The sequence below is a fragment of the Lampetra fluviatilis genome, unplaced genomic scaffold, assembly GCF_964198595.1.
Source record: "Lampetra fluviatilis unplaced genomic scaffold, kcLamFluv1.1 SCAFFOLD_271, whole genome shotgun sequence".
Classification (NCBI taxonomy): Eukaryota; Metazoa; Chordata; class Hyperoartia; order Petromyzontiformes; family Petromyzontidae; genus Lampetra; species Lampetra fluviatilis.
The window spans coordinates 70,479-93,945 of NW_027621309.1; the positions used below are offsets into that span (position 1 = coordinate 70,479).

General features: G+C 57.6%; 1 protein-coding gene across 1 annotated transcript in view; it reads right to left on the bottom strand.

The window, feature by feature from the left end:
* The window catches only part of LOC144955069 (neural cell adhesion molecule 1-like), a 72,496-nt gene that overhangs the window by 38,416 nt on the left and 10,613 nt on the right, over positions 1-23,467 (bottom strand). The window contains exons 5-9 of the mRNA XM_078885417.1: positions 18,960-19,107; positions 15,870-16,075; positions 12,219-12,315; positions 6,503-6,794; positions 5,940-6,139 (exon numbers count right to left, since the gene is read on the bottom strand). Of these exons, the coding sequence (XP_078741543.1) occupies positions 5,940-6,139; positions 6,503-6,794; positions 12,219-12,315; positions 15,870-16,075; positions 18,960-19,107 (943 nt within the window). The remainder of the gene's footprint in view (positions 1-5,939; positions 6,140-6,502; positions 6,795-12,218; positions 12,316-15,869; positions 16,076-18,959; positions 19,108-23,467) is intronic.

A 23,467-nucleotide genomic window follows, 5' to 3' on the forward strand; every position in this document is an offset into this window, starting at 1 on the left:
CATGCCCAGCCACCGCATGCCCAAACAGCTTCTGTTCGGCCGGATCGAGGGGGCTAAACAGGCGCGGCACGGGCTAGAGAAGAGATGGAGTGATGGGTGGGTGGGTTGGTCAGTGGGTGGGTGGGTGGGTTGGTGAGTGGGTGGGTGGGTTGGTGAGTGGGTGGGTGGGTGGGTGGCTGAGTGGGTGGGTGGGTTGGTGAGTGGGTGGGTGGGTGGGTGAGTGGGTGAGTGGGTGAGTGGGTGGGTTGGTGAGTGGGTGGGTGGGTTGGTGAGTGGGTGGGTGGGTGACACGGGCTAGAGAAGAGATGGAGTGATGTGGTACAGGAGGACGTGGAGCTGAGTGGACTTGCCGATGACTGGTACCAGCGGTGTCAAGATCGGCCTCAGTGGAGGAGGCTCGTGAAGGACGCTACTGGGCAGTTGGAGGCAGTCGCCCTCCAACAACAACGGAGGGCGGAGGAGCGACGCTCACAACAACGAGCGGAGCGCCGGGTGGCTAAAGCACAGCAAGTTGGCACAGTAGGGGGCACAGGTGGTGCATCAGCCAGTCATCTCGGTCATCTCGGTCAGTCGACCCGTGGCACCTGCTGGGTCTGCCCCGTGACCTCCTGCCAGCGGGCGTTCGACACTTCACGTGGCAGCCTCAAGGTGCACTTGGCCTGGCACAAGCGTCGTGGTGACGTCACCGCCACTTAGTGGCGAATGGCGGTTGTTGTTGTTGTGGTGATTATGATGATGATCATAGTGGTGGTGGTGATGGTGGTGATGTTGACGGTGTTGAAAACGACGCCGTGCCTAACCGCTGTCCCACCACTCACACACACAGTGTGCTAACCGCTGTCCCACCACTCCCCCCACTCACACACACACAGTGCGCTAACCGCTGTCCCACCACTCACACACACACAGTGCGCTAACCGCTGTCCCACCACTCCCCACACACACACACACAGTGCGCTAACCGCTGTCCCACCACTCCCCACACACACACACACAGTGCGCTAACCGCTGTCCCACCACTCCCCACACACACACACACAGTGCGCTAACCGCTGTCCCACCACTCCCCACTCACACACACACAGTGCGCTAACCGCTGCACCACCACTCCCCACACACACACAGTGCGCTAACCGCTGTCCCACCACTCCCCACACACACACACACAGTGCGCTAACCGCTGTCCCACCACTCCCCACACACACACAGTGCGCTAACCGCTGTCCCACCACTCCCCACACACACACAGTGCGCTAACCGCTGTCCCACCACTCCCCACACACACACACAGTGCGCTAACCGCTGTCCCACCACTCCCCACTCACACACAGTGCGCTAACCGCTGTCCCACCACTCCCCACACACACACAGTGCGCTAACCGCTGTCCCACCACTCCCCACACACACACAGTGCGCTAACCGCTGTCCCACCACTCCCCACTCACACACAGTGCGCTAACCGCTGTCCCACCACTCCCCACACACACACAGTGCGCTAACCGCTGTCCCACCACTCCCCACACACACACAGTGCGCTAACCGCTGTCCCACCACTCCCCACTCACACACAGTGCGCTAACCGCTGTCCCACCACTCCCCACACACACACAGTGCGCTAACCGCTGTCCCACCACTCCCCACACACACACACACAGTGCGCTAACCGCTGTCCCACCACTCCCCACACACACACAGTGCGCTAACCGCTGTCCCACCACTCCCCACACACACACACACAGTGCGCTAACCGCTGTCCCACCACTCCCCACACACACAGTGCGCTAACCGCTGTCCCACCACTCCCCACACACACACACAGTGCGCTAACCGCTGTCCCACCACTCCCCACACACACACACAGTGCGCTAACCGCTGTCCCACCACTCACACACACAGTGCGCTAACCGCTGTCCCACCACTCCCACACACAGTGCGCTAACCGCTGTCCCACCACTCACACACACAGTGCGCTAACCGCTGTCCCACCACTCACACACACAGTGCGCTAACCGCTGTCCCACCACTCACACACACAGTGCGCTAACCGCTGTCCCACCACTCACACACACAGTGCGCTAACCGCTGTCCCACCACTCACACACACAGTGCGCTAACCGCTGTCCCACCACTCACACACACAGTGCGCTAACCGCTGTCCCACCACTCACACACACAGTGCGCTAACCGCTGTCCCACCACTCACACACACAGTGCGCTAACCGCTGTCCCACCACTCACACACACAGTGCGCTAACCGCTGTCCCACCACTCACACACACAGTGCGCTAACCGCTGTCCCACCACTCACACACACAGTGCGCTAACCGCTGTCCCACCACTCACACACACAGTGCGCTAACCGCTGTCCCACCACTCACACACACAGTGCGCTAACCGCTGTCCCACCACTCACACACACAATGCGCTAACCGCTGTCCCACCACTCCCCAATCACACACACACAGTGTGCTAACCGCTGTCCCACCACTCCCCACACACACACAGTGCGCTAACCGCTGTCCCACCACTCCCCACACACACACACAGTGCGCTAACCGCTGTCCCACCACTCCCCACACACACACAGTGCGCTAACCGCTGTCCCACCACTCACACACACAGTGCGCTAACCGCTGTCCCACCACTCACACACACAGTGCGCTAACCGCTGTCCCACCACTCACACACACAGTGCGCTAACCGCTGTCCCACCACTCACACACACAGTGCGCTAACCGCTGTCCCACCACTCACACACACAGTGCGCTAACCGCTGTCCCACCACTCACACACACAGTGCGCTAACCGCTGTCCCACCACTCACACACACAGTGCGCTAACCGCTGTCCCACCACTCCCACACACAGTGCGCTAACCGCTGTCCCACCACTCCCCACACACACACAGTGCGCTAACCGCTGTCCCACCACTCCCCACACACACACAGTGCGCTAACCGCTGTCCCACCACTCACACACACAGTGCGCTAACCGCTGTCCCACCACTCACACACACAGTGCGCTAACCGCTGTCCCACCACTCACACACACAGTGCGCTAACCGCTGTCCCACCACTCACACACACAGTGCGCTAACCGCTGTCCCACCACTCACACACACAGTGCGCTAACCGCTGTCCCACCACTCACACACACAGTGCGCTAACCGCTGTCCCACCACTCACACACACAGTGCGCTAACCGCTGTCCCACCACTCACACACACAGTGCGCTAACCGCTGTCCCACCACTCACACACACAGTGCGCTAACCGCTGTCCCACCACTCACACACACAGTGCGCTAACCGCTGTCCCACCACTCCCCACACACACACAGTGCGCTAACCGCTGTCCCACCACTCACACACACAGTGCGCTAACCGCTGTCCCACCACTCACACACACAGTGCGCTAACCGCTGTCCCACCACTCACACACACAGTGCGCTAACCGCTGTCCCACCACTCACACACACAGTGCGCTAACCGCTGTCCCACCACTCCCACACACAGTGCGCTAACCGCTGTCCCACCACTCCCACACACAGTGCGCTAACCGCTGTCCCACCACTCACACACACAGTGCGCTAACCGCTGTCCCACCACTCCCACACACAGTGCGCTAACCGCTGTCCCACCACTCCCACACACAGTGCGCTAACCGCTGTCCCACCACTCCCACACACAGTGCGCTAACCGCTGTCCCACCACTCCCACACACAGTGCGCTAACCGCTGTCCCACCACTCCCACACACAGTGCGCTAACCGCTGTCCCACCACTCCCACACACAGTGCGCTAACCGCTGTCCCACCACTCCCACACACAGTGCGCTAACCGCTGTCCCACCACTCACACACACAGTGCGCTAACCGCTGTCCCACCACTCCCACACACAGTGCGCTAACCGCTGTCCCACCACTCCCACACACAGTGCGCTAACCGCTGTCCCACCACTCACACACACAGTGCGCTAACCGCTGTCCCACCACTCCCACACACAGTGCGCTAACCGCTGTCCCACCACTCACACACACAGTGCGCTAACCGCTGTCCCACCACTCCCACACACAGTGCGCTAACCGCTGTCCCACCACTCCCACACACAGTGCGCTAACCGCTGTCCCACCACTCACACACACAGTGCGCTTACCGCTGTCCCACCACTCCCACACACAGTGCGCTAACCGCTGTCCCACCACTCCCACACACAGTGCGCTAACCGCTGTCCCACCACTCACACACACAGTGCGCTAACCGCTGTCCCACCACTCCCACACACAGTGCGCTAACCGCTGTCCCACCACTCACACACACAGTGCGCTAACCGCTGTCCCACCACTCCCACACACAGTGCGCTAACCGCTGTCCCACCACTCCCACACACAGTGCGCTAACCGCTGTCCCACCACTCACACACACAGTGCGCTAACCGCTGTCCCACCACTCCCACACACAGTGCGCTAACCGCTGTCCCACCACTCCCACACACAGTGCGCTAACCGCTGTCCCACCACTCACACACACAGTGCGCTAACCGCTGTCCCACCACTCACACACACAGTGCGCTAACCGCTGTCCCACCACTCACACACACAGTGCGCTAACCGCTGTCCCACCACTCACACACACAGTGCGCTAACCGCTGTCCCACCACTCACACACACAGTGCGCTAACCGCTGTCCCACCACTCACACACACAGTGCGCTAACCGCTGTCCCACCACTCACACACACAGTGCGCTAACCGCTGTCCCACCACTCACACACACAGTGCGCTAACCGCTGTCCCACCACTCACACACACAGTGCGCTAACCGCTGTCCCACCACTCACACACACAGTGCGCTAACCGCTGTCCCACCACTCACACACACAGTGCGCTAACCGCTGTCCCACCACTCCCCACACACACACAGTGCGCTAACCGCTGTCCCACCACTCACACACACAGTGCGCTAACCGCTGTCCCACCACTCCTCACACACACACAGTGCGCTAACCGCTGCACCACCACTCCCCACACACACACAGTGCGCTAACCGCTGTCCCACCACTCCCACACACAGTGCGCTAACCGCTGTCCCACCACTCACACACACAGTGCGCTAACCGCTGTCCCACCACTCACACACACAGTGCGCTAACCGCTGTCCCACCACTCACACACACAGTGCGCTAACCGCTGTCCCACCACTCACACACACAGTGCGCTAACCGCTGTCCCACCACTCACACACACAGTGCGCTAACCGCTGTCCCACCACTCACACACACAGTGCGCTAACCGCTGTCCCACCACTCCCACACACAGTGCGCTAACCGCTGTCCCACCACTCACACACACAGTGCGCTAACCGCTGTCCCACCACTCACACACACAGTGCGCTAACCGCTGTCCCACCACTCCCACACACAGTGCGCTAACCGCTGTCCCACCACTCACACACACAGTGCGCTAACCGCTGTCCCACCACTCCCACACACAGTGCGCTAACCGCTGTCCCACCACTCCCCACACACACACAGTGCGCTAACCGCTGTCCCACCACTCCCCACACACACACAGTGCGCTAACCGCTGTCCCACCACTCACACACACAGTGCGCTAACCGCTGTCCCACCACTCCCTACACACACACAGTGCGCTAACCGCTGTCCCACCACTCCCCACACACACACAGTGCGCTAACCGCTGTCCCACCACTCCCCACACACACACAGTGCGCTAACCGCTGTCCCACCACTCACACACACAGTGCGCTAACCGCTGTCCCACCACTCCCTACACACACACAGTGCGCTAACCGCTGTCCCACCACTCCCCACACACACACAGTGCGCTAACCGCTGTCCCACCACTCACACACACAGTGCGCTAACCGCTGTCCCACCACTCCCTACACACACACAGTGCGCTAACCGCTGTCCCACCACTCACTCTCCGTGGAGTTGAAGCTCCTCGTGCTCCAGACTGGGTCATCATCCTCCTGCTGCTGATCCCACGATGACCCCTGTGACCCCTGTGACCCCGAGCTCCAACGTGACCCCGCCCCCTCTTGGCTGACTCCGCCCACCCCACGTGACCCCACCCCCTCTTGGCTGACTCCTCCCACTCCACGTGACCCCGCCCCCTCTTGGCTGACTCCGCCCACCCCACGTGACCCCGCCCCCTCACTGACTCCTCCCACCCCACGTGACCCCGCCCCCTCTTGGCTGACTCCTCCCAACCCACGTGACCCCACCCCCTCATTGACTCCTCCCACCCCACGTGACCACGCCCCCTCTTGGCTGACTCCTCCCACTCCACGTGACCCCGCCCCCTCTTGGCTGACTCCTCCCACCCCACGTGACCCCACCCCCTCGTTGACTCCTCCCACCCCACGTGACTCCTCCCCCTCGCTGACTCCTCCCACCCCACGTGACCCCGCCCCCTCTTGGCTGACTCCTCCCACTCCACGTGACCCCGCCCCCTCTTGGCTGACTCCTCCCACTCCACGTGACCCCGCCCCCTCTTGGCTGACTCCTCCCACTCCACGTGACCCCGCCCCCTCTTGGCTGACTCCTCCCACTCCACGTGACCACGCCCCCTCTTGGCTGACTCCTCCCACTCCCTTGGGGGGGTCCCCGTGGTAGCCCAGGGCCCCTGTGATAGGGGGGCGGTCCAGGCCTCTCCAGCGGGCGGCGGTGGCGACGAGGGGCACCCCCCCGTCCCAGGCGGGCGGCTCGAAGGCCACGTGGACCTCGTGGTGGTGAGACTCCAACACGCGGAGAGACACGGGGACACCGGGGCACTCTGTGGGGAGAGACGCAGACAGAGAGACACACACAGAGAGACACAGAGACACTAAGAGACACACACAGAGACACAGAGAGACGTGGACCTCGTGGTGGTGAGACTCCAACACGCGGAGAGACACGGGGACACCGGGGCACTCTGTGGGGAGAGACACACAGAGACAGAGAGACACACACAGAGAGACACAGAGACACTAAGAGACACACACAGAGACACAGAGAGACGTGGACCTCGTGGTGGTGAGACTCCAACACGCGGAGAGACACGGGGACACCGGGGCACTCTGTGGGGAGAGACACACAGAGACAGAGAGACACACACAGAGAGACACAGAGACACTAAGAGACACACACAGAGAGACAGAGAGACGTGGACCTCGCGGTGGTGGCACTCGAGCAAGCGGAGAGACACGGGGACTCCGGGACACTCTGTGGGTAGACACACAGAGACAGAGAGACACACACAGAGACAGAGAGACACACACAGAGAGACACACTGAGACACACAGAGACACCGAGAGACAGAGAGACGTGGACCTCGCGGTGGTGTCACTCGAGCAAGCGGAGAGACACGGGGACACCGGGACACTCTGTGGGGAGAGACACAGAGACAGAGAGACACACACAGAGAGACACAGAGACACAGAGACACTAAGAGACACACACAGAGACACAGAGAGACGTGGACCTCGCGGTGGTGGCACTCGAGCAAGCGGAGAGACACGGGGACTCCGGGACACTCTGTGGGGAGACACACAGAGACAGAGAGACACATTGAGACACACAGAGAGACACTGAGACACACAGAGAGACACTGAGAGAGACTGAGAGACCCACAGAGAGACAGAGAGAGACAGAGAGAGACAGAGAGACACAGAGAGACACACAGAGACACTAAGAGACACACAGAGACACAGAGAGAGACAGAGAGAGACAGAGAGAGACACTGAGACACAGAGAGACAGAGAGAGACACTGAGAGACAGACAGAGAGACACACACAGAGACACAGAGACACTAAGAGACACACAGAGACACACAGAGAGACATTAAGAGAGACAGAGAGACAGCGGGACACCGGGACACTCTGTGGTAGACAGGGAGACACAGAGAGACAGAGAGACACACACGGAGACAGAGAGACACAGAGAGACACACAGAGACAGAGAGAGACACTAAGAGACACTAAGAGACAGAGAGACACACACAGAGACACTAAGAGATACATAGAGAGACACACAGAGACAGAGAAAGACACACGGAGACACACAGAGACACTGAGAGACAGAGAGAGACAGAGAGAGACAGCGACACACAGAGAGACACACAGAGACACACAGAGACACAGAGACACAGAGACATAGAGACACAGAGACAGAGAGACACACAGAGAGACACACAGACAGAGACAGATAGACACAGAGAGACACACAGAGACACAGAGAGACGTGGACCTCGCGGTGGTGGCACTCGAGCAAGCGCAGAGACACGGGGACACCGGGACACTCTGTGGGTAGACACACAGACAGAGAGACACACAGACAGAGAGACACACACACAGAGACACACTGAGACACACAGAGAGACACTGAGAGACACTGAGAGACACACAGAGAGACAGAGAGAGACAGAGAGAGACAAAGAGAGACAGAGAGACACAGAGACACAGAGAGACACAGAGACACAGAGAGACACACAGAGAGACACAGAGAGACACAGAGAGACACACAGAGAGACAGAGAGAGACACACAGAGACACACAGAGACAGAGAGACACACAGCGAGACACTGAGAGACAGACAGAGAGACAGAGAGAGACGTGGACCTCGCGGTGGTGGCACTCGAGCAAGCGGAGAGACACGGGGACTCCGGGACACTCTGTGGGGAGACACACAGAGAGACAGAGAGACAGAGAGACACACACAGAGACACACAGAGACACAGAGACACAGAGACACACAGAGACACACAGAGACACAGAGACACACAGAGACACAGAGACACAGAGACACACAGAGACACACAGAGACACAGAGACACACAGAGACAGAGAGACACACAGAGACACAGAGACACACAGAGACACACAGAGACACACAGAGACACACAGAGACACAGAGACACACAGAGACACAGAGACACAGAGACACACAGAGACACAGAGACACACAGAGACACAGAGACACAGAGACACACAGAGACACACAGAGACACACACAGAGACACAGAGAGACACTGAGAGACAGACAGAGACACAGAGACACAGAGACACACACAGAGACACAGAGACACAGAGACACACACAGAGACACAGAGACACACACAGAGACACACAGAGACACACAGAGACAGAGAGACACACACAGAGACACACAGAGAGACACTGAGAGACAGACAGAGAGACACAGAGACAGAGAGACACAGAGACAGAGACACACACAGAGACACAGAGAGACACACAGAGACACAGAGACACAGAGAGACACACAGAGAGACACAGAGAGACACAGAGACACACAGAGACACACAGAGACACACAGAGACACACAGAGACACAGAGACACACAGAGACACAGAGACACACAGAGACAGAGAGACACACAGAGACACAGAGACACAGAGACACACAGAGACACACAGAGACACAGAGACACACAGAGACACAGAGACACACAGAGACACAGAGACACACAGAGACACACAGAGACACAGAGACACACAGAGACACACAGAGACACAGAGACACACAGAGACACAGAGACACAGAGACACAGAGACACACAGAGACACAGAGACACACAGAGACACAGAGACACAGAGACACACAGAGACACACAGAGACACACACAGAGACACAGAGAGACACTGAGAGACAGACAGAGACACAGAGACACAGAGACACACACAGAGACACAGAGACACAGAGACACACACAGAGACACAGAGACACAGAGACACACACAGAGACACACAGAGACACACAGAGACAGAGAGACACACACAGAGACACACAGAGAGACACTGAGAGACAGACAGAGAGACACAGAGACAGAGAGACACAGAGACAGAGACACACACAGAGACACAGAGAGACACACAGAGACACAGAGACACAGAGAGACACACAGAGAGACACAGAGACACAGAGAGACACAGAGACACACAGAGACACACAGAGACAAACAGAGACACAGAGACACACAGAGACACAGAGACACAGAGACACACAGAGACACACAGAGACACAGAGACACACAGAGACAGAGAGACACACAGAGACACAGAGACACAGAGACACACAGAGACACACAGAGACACAGAGACACACAGAGACACAGAGACACACAGAGACACAGAGACACACAGAGACACACAGAGACACAGAGACACACAGAGACACACAGAGACACAGAGACACAGAGACACACAGAGACACACAGAGACACACAGAGACACAGAGACACAGAGACACACAGAGACACACAGAGACACAGAGACACACAGAGACAGAGAGACACACAGAGACACAGAGACACAGAGACACACAGAGACACACAGAGACACAGAGACACACAGAGACACACAGAGACACAGAGACACACAGAGACACAGAGACACAGAGACACAGAGACACACAGAGACACAGAGACACACAGAGACACAGAGACACACAGAGACACACAGAGACACACACAGAGACACAGAGAGACACTGAGAGACAGACAGAGACACAGAGACACAGAGACACACACAGAGACACAGAGACACAGAGACACACACAGAGACACAGAGACACAGAGACACACACAGAGACACACAGAGACACACAGAGACAGAGAGACACACACAGAGACACACAGAGAGACACTGAGAGACAGACAGAGAGACACAGAGACAGAGAGACACAGAGACAGAGACACACACAGAGACACAGAGAGACACACAGAGACACAGAGACACAGAGAGACACACAGAGAGACACAGAGACACAGAGAGACACAGAGACACACAGAGACACACAGAGACAAACAGAGACACAGAGACACACAGAGACACAGAGACACAGAGACACACAGAGACACACAGAGACACAGAGACACACAGAGACAGAGAGACACACAGAGACACAGAGACACAGAGACACACAGAGACACACAGAGACACAGAGACACACAGAGACACAGAGACACACAGAGACACAGAGACACACAGAGACACACAGAGACACAGAGACACACAGAGACACACAGAGACACAGAGACACACAGAGACACAGAGACACACAGAGACACACAGAGACACAGAGACACACAGAGACACAGAGACACAGAGACACACAGAGACACAGAGACACAGAGACACACAGAGACACAGAGACACAGAGACACACAGAGACACACAGAGACACAGAGACACAGAGACACACAGAGACACGGAGACACACAGAGACACAGAGACACAGAGACACACAGAGACACACAGAGACACAGAGACACAGAGACACACAGAGACACACAGAGACACAGAGACACACAGAGACAGAGAGACACACAGAGACACAGAGACACAGAGACACACAGAGACAGAGAGACACACACAGAGACACAGAGAGACACTGAGAGACAGACAGAGACACAGAGACACAGAGACACACACAGAGACACACACAGAGACACAGAGACACAGAGACACAGAAACACACAGAGACACACACAGAGACACACAGAGACACACAGAGACAGAGAGACACACACAGAGACACACAGAGAGACACTGAGAGACAGACAGAGAGACACAGAGACAGAGAGAGACACAGAGACAGAGACACACACAGAGACACTGAGAGACAGACAGAGAGACACAGAGACAGAGAGAGACACAGAGACAGAGACACACACAGAGATACAGAGAGACACACAGAGAGACACAGAGACAGAGAGAGACACAGAGACAGAGACACACACAGAGACACAGAGAGACACACAGAGAGACACAGAGACACAGAGAGACACACAGAGAGACACAGAGACAGAGACACAGAGACACACACAGAGACACAGAGAGACACACACACAGAGACACACACACACAGAGACACACACACCCAGAGAGAGACACACACACAGAGACACAGAGTGAGACACACAGAGACACACAGAGAGACACACACACAGAGACACACACACACACAGAGACACACACACACCCAGAGAGAGACACACACACAGAGACACAGAGTGAGACACACAGAGACACACAGAGAGACACACACACAGAGACACACACACACAGAGACACACACACACCCAGAGAGAGACACACACACACACAGAGACACAGAGTGAGACACACAGAGACACACAGAGAGACACACAGACACACACAGACAGAGAGACAGAGACAGACAGAGTGAGATGTCTGACCGGCCATGTGAAGGTGGACGCGCTGTTGGAGTCGACCGTGGGGGTTGACGGCAGTGCACGAGTAGAGCCCGAAGTCGCCCTCTGACTGCGCGTCCACCTGCAGTGAGAGACTCAGTGAGTGACTCAGTGAGTGACTCAGTGAGAGACTCAGTGAGTGACTCAGTGAGTGACTCAGTGAGAGACTCAGTGAGTGACTCAGTGAGTGAGTGAGTGACTCAGTGAGTGACTCAGTGAGTGAGTGAGTGACTCAGTGAGTGACTCAGTGAGTGACTCAGTGAGTGACTCAGTGAGTGAGTGTCTGAGTGAGTGTCTGGGTGAGTGAGTGTCTGAGTGAGTGTCTGGGTGAGTGAGTGAGTGTCTGAGTGAGTGTCTAGGTGAGTGAGTGAGTGTCTGAGTGAGTGAGTGTCTGAGTGAGTGAGTGAGTGTCTGAGTGAGTGTCTGAGTGAGTGAGTGTCTGAGTGAGTGTCTGAGTGAGTGAGTGTCTGAGTGAGTGAGTGAGTGTCTGAGTGAGTGAGTGAGTGTCTGAGTGAGTGTCTGAGTGAGTGAGTGTCTGAGTGAGTGTCTGAGTGAGTGAGTCTCTGAGTGAGTGAGTGTCTGAGTGAGTGAGTGAGTCTCTGAGTGAGTGAGTGAGTGTCTGAGTGAGTGAGTGAGTGTCTGAGTGAGTCTCTGAGTGAGTGAGTGTCTGAGTGAGTGAGTGTCTGAGTGAGTGAGTGTCTGAGTGAGTGAGTGAGTCTCTGAGTGAGTGAGTGTCTGAGTGAGTGAGTGTCTGAGTGAGTGAGTGAGTGTCTGAGTGAGTGAGTGAGTCTCTGAGTGAGTGAGTGTCTGAGTGAGTGTCTGGGTGAGTGAGTGAGTGTCTGAGTGAGTGTCTGAGCGAGTGAGTGAGTGTCTGAGTGAGTGAGTGTCTGAGTGAGTGTCTGGGTGAGTGAGTGAGTGTCTGAGTGAGTGAGTGAGTGTCTGAGTGAGTGAGTGAGTGTCTGAGTGAGTGAGTGAGTGTCTGAGTGAGTGAGTCTCTGAGTGAGTGAGTGAGTGAGTGAGTGTCTGAGTGAGTGTCTGAGTGAGTGAGTGAGTGTCTGAGTGAGTGAGTGAGTGAGTGTCTGAGTGAGTGTCTGGGTGAGTGAGTGAGTGTCTGAGTGAGTGTCTGAGTGAGTGTCTGAGTGAGTCTCTGGGTGAGTGAGTCTCTGAGTGAGTGAGTCTCTGAGTGAGTGAGTGAGTCTCTGAGTGAGTCTCTGAGTGAGTGAGTCTCTGAGTGAGTGTCTGAGTGAGTGAGTGTCTGAGTGAGTGAGTGTCTGAGTGAGTGTCTGAGTGAGTGAGTCTCTGAGTGAGTGAGTCTCTGAGTGAGTGAGTCTCTGAGTGAGTGTCTGAGTGAGTGTCTGAGTGAGTCTCTGAGTGAGTGAGTGTCTGAGTGAGTGAGTGAGTCTCTGAGTGAGTGAGTCTCTGAGTGAGTGTCTGAGTGAGTGTCTGAGTGAGTCTCTGAGTGAGTGAGTGTCTGAGTGAGTGAGTGAGTCTCTGAGTGAGTGAGTGAGTCTCTGAGTGAGTCTCTGAGTGAGTGAGTCTCTGAGTGAGTGAGTGAGTCTCTGAGTGAGTCTCTGAGTGAGTGAGTCTCTGAGTGAGTGAGTCTCTGAGTGAGTGAGTGAGTCTCTGAGTGAGTGAGTGAGTCTCTGAGTGAGTGAGTGAGTCTCTGAGTGAGTCTCTGAGTGAGTGAGTCTCTGAGTGAGTGAGTGAGTCTCTGAGTGAGAGAGTGTCTGAGTGAGTCTCTGAGTGAGTGAGTGAGTGAGTGAGTCTCTGAGTGAGTGAGTCTCTGAGTGAGTGAGTGAGTCTCTGAGTGAGTGAGTGAGTCTCTGAGTGAGTGAGTGAGTCTCTGAGTGAGTCTCTGAGTGAGTGAGTCTCTGAGTGAGTGAGTGAGTCTCTGAGTGAGAGAGTGTCTGAGTGAGTCTCTGAGTGAGTGAGTCTCTGAGTGAGTGAGTGAGTCTCTGAGTGAGTGAGTCTCTGAGTGAGTCTCTGAGTGAGTGAGTCTCTGAGTGAGTGAGTGAGTCTCTGAGTGAGTGAGTCTCTGAGTGAGTGAGTGAGTCTCTGAGTGAGTGAGTCTCTGAGTGAGTCTCTGAGTGAGTGAGTCTCTGAGTGAGTCTCTGAGTGAGTCTCTGAGTGAGTGAGTCTCTGAGTGAGTGAGTCTCTGAGTGAGTCTCTGAGTGAGTGAGTCTCTGAGTGAGTCTCTGGGTGAGTCTCTGAGTGAGTGAGTCTCTGAGTGAGTGAGTCTCTGAGTGAGTCTCTGAGTGAGTGAGTCTATGAGTGAGTCTCTGAGTGAGTCTCTGGGTGAGTCTGTGGGTGAGTCTGTGGGTGAGTGAGTCTCTGAGTGAGTCTCTGAGTGAGTGAGTGAGTCTCTGAGTGAGTGAGTCTCTGAGTGAGTGAGTCTCTGAGTGAGTGAGTGAGTGTCTGAGTGAGTCTCTGAGTGAGTGAGTCTCTGAGTGAGTGAGTGAGTGAGTCTTTGAGTGAGTGTCTGGGTGAGTGAGTGAGTGAGTGAGTCTCTGAGTGAGTGAGTCTCTGAGTGAGTGAGTCTCTGAGTGAGTCTCTGAGTGAGTGAGTCTCTGAGTGAGTGAGTCTCTGAGTGAGTGAGTCTCTGAGTGAGTGAGTGAGTCTCTGGGTGAGTGAGTCTCTGAGTGAGTCTCTGAGTGAGTCTCTGAGTGAGTCTGTGGGTGAGTGAGTCTCTGAGTGAGTGAGTCTCTGAGTGAGTGAGTGAGTCTCTGGGTGAGTGAGTCTCTGAGTGAGTCTCTGAGTGAGTGAGTCTCTGAGTGAGTGAGTCTCTGAGTGAGTGAGTGAGTCTCTGGGTGAGTCTCTGAGTGAGTGAGTCTCTGAGTGAGTGAGTCTCTGAGTGAGTGAGTCTCTGAGTGAGTGAGTGAGTGAGTCTTTGAGTGAGTGAGTCTCTGAGTGAGTGTCTGGGTGAGTGAGTGAGTCTCTGAGTGAGTGAGTCTCTGAGTGAGTGAGTGAGTCTCTGAGTGAGTGAGTGAGTGAGTCTCTGAGTGAGTCTCTGGGTGAGTGAGTCTCTGAGTGAGTCTCTGAGTGAGTGAGTGAGTCTCTGAGTGAGTGAGTCTCTGAGTGAGTCTCTGAGTGAGTCTCTGAGTGAGTGAGTGAGTCTTTGAGTGAGTGAGTCTCTGAGTGAGTCTCTGAGTGAGTGAGTGAGTCTCTGAGTGAGTGTCTGGGTGAGTGAGTGAGTCTCTGAGTGAGTGAGTGAGTGAGTCTCTGAGTGAGTGAGTCTCTGAGTGAGTCTCTGAGTGAGTGAGTCTCTGAGTGAGTGTCTGAGTGAGTGAGTGAGTCTCTGAGTGAGTCTCTGAGTGAGTCTCTGGGTGAGTCTCTGAGTGAGTGAGTCTCTGAGTGAGTGAGTGAGTCTCTGAGTGAGTGTCTGGGTGAGTGAGTGAGTCTCTGAGTGAGTGAGTCTCTGAGTGAGTGAGTGAGTCTCTGAGTGAGTGAGTCTCTGAGTGAGTGAGTCTCTGAGTGAGTGAGTGAGTCTCTGAGTGAGTCTCTGGGTGAGTGAGTCTCTGAGTGAGTCTCTGAGTGAGTGAGTGAGTCTCTGAGTGAGTGTCTGAGTGAGTGAGTGAGTCTCTGAGTGAGTGAGTGAGTCTCTGAGTGAGTCTCTGAGTGAGTGAGTCTCTCAATCACCTCCAGGTAGCTGACCACGTGACTGGGCGAGAGGGTGACACTCCGAGCGACTCCGAGTGGTGGTGGAGCTCCCCAGGGTCGAGTTCCACCCCGAGTCCAGGTCACCGAGGGAGCTGGGAAGGCCTCGAACTCGCAGGTCAAGTTCACGGGGTTGGAGATCCACGAGTAGAAGGGGTGGTACTGGGGGTCAAGTGAGATTGGGGAGACTGGGGGGGGGGGGGTGAGGGGGGGGAGTAGTGGGGGTGAGTGAGAGTGGGTGAGTGGGTGAGTGGGTGGGTGGGTGGGTGAGTGGGTGGGTGGGTGGGTGAGTGAGTGGGTGAGTGGGTGAGTGGGTGGGTGGGTGGGTGGGTGAGTGGGTGGGTGGGTGAGTGAGTGGGTGGGTGGGTGAGTGGGTGGGTGAGTGAGTGAGTGGGTGGGTGGGTGGGTGAGTGAGTGAGTGAGTGGGTGGGTGGGTGAGTGGGTGGGTGGGTGGGTGAGTGAGTGGGTGGGTGGGTGGGTGGGTGGGTGGGTGGGTGGGTGAGTGAGTGAGTGAGTGAGTGGGTGAGTGGGTGAGTGAGTGAGTGAGTGGGTGAGTGGGTGAGTGGGTGAGTGGGTGAGTGGGTGGGTGGGTGAGTGGGTGAGTGAGTGGGTGGGTGAGTGGGTGAGTGGGTGAGTGAGTGGGTGGGTGGGTGAGTGGGTGGGTGAGTGAGTGAGTGGGTGGGTGGGTGGGTGAGTGAGTGAGTGAGTGGGTGGGTGGGTGAGTGGGTGGGTGGGTGGGTGAGTGAGTGGGTGGGTGGGTGGGTGGGTGGTGAGTGAGTGAGTGAGTGAGTGAGTGAGTGGGTGAGTGGGTGAGTGAGTGGGTGAGTGGGTGAGTGGGTGAGTGGGTGGGTGGGTGAGTGGGTGAGTGAGTGGGTGGGTGGGTGGGTGAGTGGGTGGGTGGGTGGGTGGGTGGGTGAGTGGGTGAGTGGGTGGGTGGGTGGGTGGGTGAGTGGGTGGGTGGGTGGGTGGGTGGGTGGGTGGGTGGGTGAGTGAGTGGGTGGTTGGGTGAGTGGGTGGGTGAGTGAGTGGGTGAGTGGGTGGGTGAGTGAGAGTGGGTGAGTGGGTGGGTGGGTGGATGGGTGGGTGAGTGGGTGAGTGAGTGGGTGGGTGAGTGGGTGAGTGGGTGGGTGAGTGGGTGAGTGGGTGAGTGGGTAGGTGAGTGAGTGGGTGGGTGGGTGAGTGAGTGGGTGGGTGGTGGGTGGGTGGGTGAGTGGGTGGGTGAGTGGGTGAGTGGGTGAGTGGGTGGGTGGGTGAGTGAGTGGGTGAGTGGGTGGGTGGGTGAGTGGGTGGGTGAGTGGGTGAGTGGTGGGTGGGTGGGTGGGTGAGTGGGTGGGTGAGTGGGTGAGTGGGTGAGTGAGTGAGTGGGTGAGTGGGTGAGTGGGTGAGTGAGTGGGTGGGTGGGTGGGTGAGTGAGTGGGTGGGTGAGTGGGTGAGTGAGAGTTGGTGAGTGAGTGAGTGAGTGGGTGAGTGAGTGGGTGGGTGGGTGGGTGAGTGAGTGAGTGAGTGGGTGAGTGAGTGAGTGAGTGGGTGAGTGGGTGGGTGAGTGAGTCTGTGAGTGAGTGAGTCTGTGGGTGAGTGAGTGAGTGAGTGAGTCTGTGGGTTAGTCTGTGGGTGAGTGAGTGGGTGAGTATGTGGGTGAGTATGTGGGTGAGTGGGTGAGTATGTGGGTGAGTGAGTGGGTGAGTATGTGGGTGAGTGAGTGGGTGAGTCTGTGGGTGAGTGAGTCTGTGAGTCTGTGGGTGAGTGAGTGAGTCTGTGGGTGAGTCTGTGGGTGAGTGAGTGGGTGAGTATGTGGGTGAGTGAGTGGGTGAGTATGTGGGTGAGTCTGTGGGTGAGTGAGTGAGTCTGTGGGTGGGTGAGTGAGTGAGTCTGTGAGTGAGTGAGTGGGTGAGTCTGTGAGTGAGTCTGTGGGTAAGTGAGTGAGTGAGTGAGTCTGTGGGTGAGTGAGTGAGTCTTTGGGTGAGTGAGTGAGTGGGTGAGTGAGTGAGTCTGTGAGTGAGTGAGTCTGTGAGTGAGTCTGTGAGTGAGTCTGTGGGTGAGTGAGTGAGTCTGTGGGTGAGTGAGTGAGTGGGTGAGTATGTGGGTGAGTGAGTGAGTCTGTGGGTGAGTGAGTCTGTGGGTGAGTGAGTGGGTGAGTGAGTCTGTGGGTGAGTGAGTGGGTGAGTGAGTCTGTGGGTGAGTCTGTGAGTGAATCTGTGGGTGAGTGAGTGGGTGAGTGAGTGGGTGAGTGAGTGAGTGAGTCTGTGGGTGAGTGAGTGAGTCTGTGGGTGAGTGAGTGAGTCTGTGGGTGAGTGAGTGAGTCTGTGGGTGAGTGAGTCTGTGAGTGAGTCTGTGGGTGAGTCTGTGGGTGAGTGAGTGGGTGAGTGAGTGAGTGAGTGAGTGAGTGGGTGAGTGGGTGAGTGAGTCTGTGGGTGAGTGAGTCTGTGAGTGAGTCTGTGGGTGAGTCTGTGGGTGAGTGAGTGGGTGAGTGAGTGGGTGAGTGGGTGAGTGAGTCTGTGGGTGAGTGAGTCTGTGAGTGAGTCTGTGGGTGAGTCTGTGGGTGGGTGAGTGAGTCTGTGGGTGAGTGAGTGAGTCTGTGGGTGAGTGAGTGAGTCTGTGGGTTGAGTGAGTGGAGTCTGTGGGTGAGTGAGTGAGTCTGTGGGTGAGTGAGTGAGTGGGTGAGTCTGTGGGTGAGTGAGTGAGTGGGTGAGTCTGTGGGTGAGTGAGTGAGTGAGTCTGTGGGTGAGTCTGTGGGTGAGTGAGTCTGTGGGTGAGTGAGTGAGTCTGTGGGTGAGTGAGTGAGTCTGTGGGTGAGTGAGTGAGTGGGTGAGTGAGTGGGTGAGTGAGTCTGTGGGTGAGTGAGTGGGTGAGTGAGTCTGTGGGTGAGTCTGTGAGTGAATCTGTGGGTGAGTGAGTGGGTGAGTGAGTGGGTGAGTGAGTGAGTGAGTCTGTGAGTGAGTGAGTGAGTCTGTGGGTGAGTGAGTGAGTCTCTGTGGGTGAGTGCGTGAGTCTGTGGGTGAGTGAGTCTGTGAGTGAGTCTGTGGGTGAGTGAGTGAGTGGGTGAGTCTGTGGGTGAGTGGGTGAGTCCCTCACACAGCACGGCGAGGTGGACAATGCGGAAGGTGGAGTTGAGGTCATTGGTGGCGATGCACGAGTAGTCGCCCGCGTGAGCCGCCCTCACGCGGGAGAGGACGAGAGAAGCGTTCACCTCGACACCGTCCATCGTGTGGTGAGTGCTCGCCTAGAGAGACACACAGAGAGACACAGAGAGACACAGAGACACACATAGACACACAGAGAGACAGTGAGACACACAGAGAGACACAGAGACACACAGAAAGACACAGAGAGAGACAGAGAGACACAGAGAGACACACAGAGAGGACGAGAGAAGCGTTCACCTCGACACCGTCCATCGTGTGGTGAGTGCTCGCCTAGAGAGACACACAGAGAGACACAGAGAGACACAGAGACACACATAGACACACAGAGAGACAGTGAGACACACAGAGAGACACAGAGACACAGTGAGACACACAGAGAGGACGAGAGAAGCGTTCACCTCGACACCGTCCATCGTGTGGTGAGTGCTCGCCTAGAGAGACACACAGAGAGACACAGAGAGACACAGAGACACACATAGACACACAGAGAGACAGTGAGACACACAGAGAGACACAGAGACACAGTGAGACACACAGAGAGGACGAGAGAAGCGTTCACCTCGACACCGTCCATCGTGTGGTGAAGTGCTCGCCTAGAGAGACACAGAGGACACACAGAGAGACACAGAGACACACACAGAGACGACAGTGAGAGACACACAGAGACACAGAGAGACACACAGAGAGGACGAGTGAAGCGTTCACCTCGACACCGTCCATCGTGTGGTGAGTGCTCGCCTAGAGAGACACACAGAGAGACACAGAGAGACACAGAGACACACAGAGAGACACAGAGACACAGAGACAGACAGAGAGACACAGAGAGAGACACAGAGACACACAGAGAGACACAGAGACACACACAGAGACACAGAGACACACAGAGAGACACAGAGACACACAGAGAGACACAGAGACACACACAGAGACACAGAGACACACAGAGAGACACAGAGACACACACCAGAGACACAGAGACACAGAGACAGACAGAGACACACAGAGAGACACACAGAGAGACACAGAGAGAGAGACACACAGAGAGACACAGAGAGAGAGACACACAGAGAGACACAGAGAGAGAGACACACAGAGAGACACACAGAGAGAGACACACAGAGAGAGACACACAGAGACACAGTGAGACACACACAGAGAGACACAGAGAGAGACACACAGAGAGGACACACAGAGAGACACACAGAGAGACACAGAGAGAGAGACACAGAGAGAGACACACAGAGAGAGAGACACACAGAGAGACACACAGAGAGACACACAGTGAGACACAGAGACAGTGAGACACAGAGAGACACAGAGAGAGACAGAGAGACACAGAGAGACAGAGAGACACAGAGAGAGACAGAGAGGAGACACACACCCACCCACTCACCCTCCCACTCACCCTCCCACTCGACCCACCCACTCACCCACCCACCCACCCACCCACTCACCCTCCCACTCACCCACCCACTCATCCACCGCACTCACCCTCCCACCCACCCACCCACACACCCACCCACTCACCCTCCCACTCACCCACCCACACACCCACTCACCCACCCACCCACTCACCCTCCCACCCACCCACTCACCCACCCACCCACCCCACCCACTCATCCACTCACCCACCCACCCACTCACCCTCCCACTCACCCACCCACTCATCCACTCACCCACCCACCCACACACCCACCCACTCACCCTCCCACTCACCCACCCACACACACCCACCCACTCACCTCCCACTCACCCACCCACTCATCCACTCACTCCCACCCACCCCTCTCACTCCTCCCACCCACCCACTCACCCACCCACCCACCCACCCACCACTCACCCACTACACCCACCCACCTCACCCACTCACCCACACTCCCACCCACTCACCCTCCCACTCACCCACCCACTCATCCACTCACCCACCCACCCACTCACCCTCCCACTCACCCACCCCACTCACCCACTCACCCACCCACCACCACTCACTCACTCACCCACTCACCCACCCACTCACCCACACACCCACCCACCCACCCACTCATCCACTCACCCACCCACCCACTCAACCCTCCCACTCACCCACCCACCACTCACCCACTCACCCACCCACCCACACTCACCCACCCACCCACCCACTCACCCACCCACCCACCCACTCACCCACCCACCCACCCACTAACCCACCCACCCACTCACCCACACACCACCCACCCACCCACTCACCCACCACCCACTCACCCACCCACACACCCACTCACCCACCCACCACCGACTCACCCACCCACTCACCACCACCCACCCACCCACTCACCCACCCACTCACCCACTCACCCACTCACCCACCCACCCACTCACCCACCCACCCACCCACTCACCCACCCACCCACCCACCCACTCACCCACCCACCCACCCACCCTCATCCCACCCACCCACCCACTAACCCACCCACCCACCCACCCCACACACCCACCCACCCACCCACTCACCCACTCACCCACCCACCCACTCACCCTCCCAACTCACCCACCCACTCACCCACAACACCCACCACCCACAACCCACCCACCCACTCACCCACCCACTCACCCACTCACCCACCACCCACCCCACTCACCCACCCACTCACCCACACACCCACCCACCCACCCCACTCACCCACTCACCCACCCACCCACTCACCCACCACTCACCCACTCACCCACTCACCCCACCCACTCACCCACCCCACAACACCCACCCAACCACACACCCACCACACACCCACCCACCCACCCACTCACCACCCACTCACTCACCCACCCACCACCCACTCACCCACCCACCCACTCACCCACTCACCCACTCACTCACCCACTCACCCACCCACTCACCCACCCACTCACTCACCCACTCACTCATCACCACCACCCACCCACCTCACCCACCCACTCACTCCACTCACCCACCCACCCACTCACCCACCCACCTCACTCACCCACCTCACTCACCCACTCACCCACCCACCCACTCACCCACTCACTCACTCACTCACCACCCACCACCCACCCACCCACTCACCCACTCACTCACCCACCCATCCACCTCACCCACTCACCCACCCACCCACCCACTCACCCCACCCACTCACCACCCACCCACCCACCCACCCACCCACCCACCCACACACCCACCCACCCACTCACCACCCACTCACTCAGCCACCCACCCACTCACCCACCCACTCACCCACTCACCCACCCACTCACCCACCCACTCACTCACCCACCCACTCATCCACCCACCCACCCACCCACCCACTCACTCACTCACCCACTCACTCACTCACTCTCCCACCCACCCATCCACCCACTCACCCACCCACCCACTCACTCACTCACTCACCCACCCACCCACCCACTCACCCACCACCCACCACCCACCCACCCACTCACCGCACCCACCCACCCACCCACCCACCCACCCCACCCACTCACTCACTCACCCACTCACCCACTCACCCACCCACCCACCCACTCACCCACCCACCCACCCACTCACCCACCCACCCACTCACCCACCCACCCACTCACCCACCCACTCATCCACCCACCCACCCACCCACCCACCCACTCACTCACTCACTCACCCACTCACCCACCCACCCACCCACCCACCCACTCACCCACCCACTCACTCACTCACTCACCCACCCACCCACCCACCCACTCACTCACTCACCCACCCACCCACCCACCCACCCACCCACCCACTCACTCACCCACTCACTCACTCACCCACCCACCCACCCACCCACCACCCACTCACCCACTCACCCACTCACCCACCCACCCACTCACCCACCCACCCACTTACCCACCCACTCACCCACCCCACTCACCCACCCACTCACTCACGCCACCCACCCACTCACTCACCAACCCACCCACTCACTCACTCACCCACTCACCCACCCACCCACCCACTCACCCACCCCACCCACCCACTCACCCACCCACCCACCCACTCACCCACCCACCCACCGACTCACTCACCCACCCACTCACTCACTCACCCCACTCACCCACCCACTTACCCACCCACTCACCCACCCGACTCACCCCACCCACTCACCTCACTCACCCACCCACCCACCCACCCACCCACTCACTCACTCACCCCACTCACGCCACCCACCCACCCACTCACCCACCACCCACCCACTCACCCACCCACCCACCCACTCACCCACCCACTCACCCACCCACCGACTCACTCACCCACCCACCCACTCACCTACCCACCCACCCACCCACTCACCCACTCACTCACTCACCCACCCCACCCACCCACTCACCCACTCACCGACCCACTCACCCACCCACTCACTCACCCACTCACCCACCCACTCACCCACCCACCCACCCACTCACCCACCCACCCACCCCACTCACCCA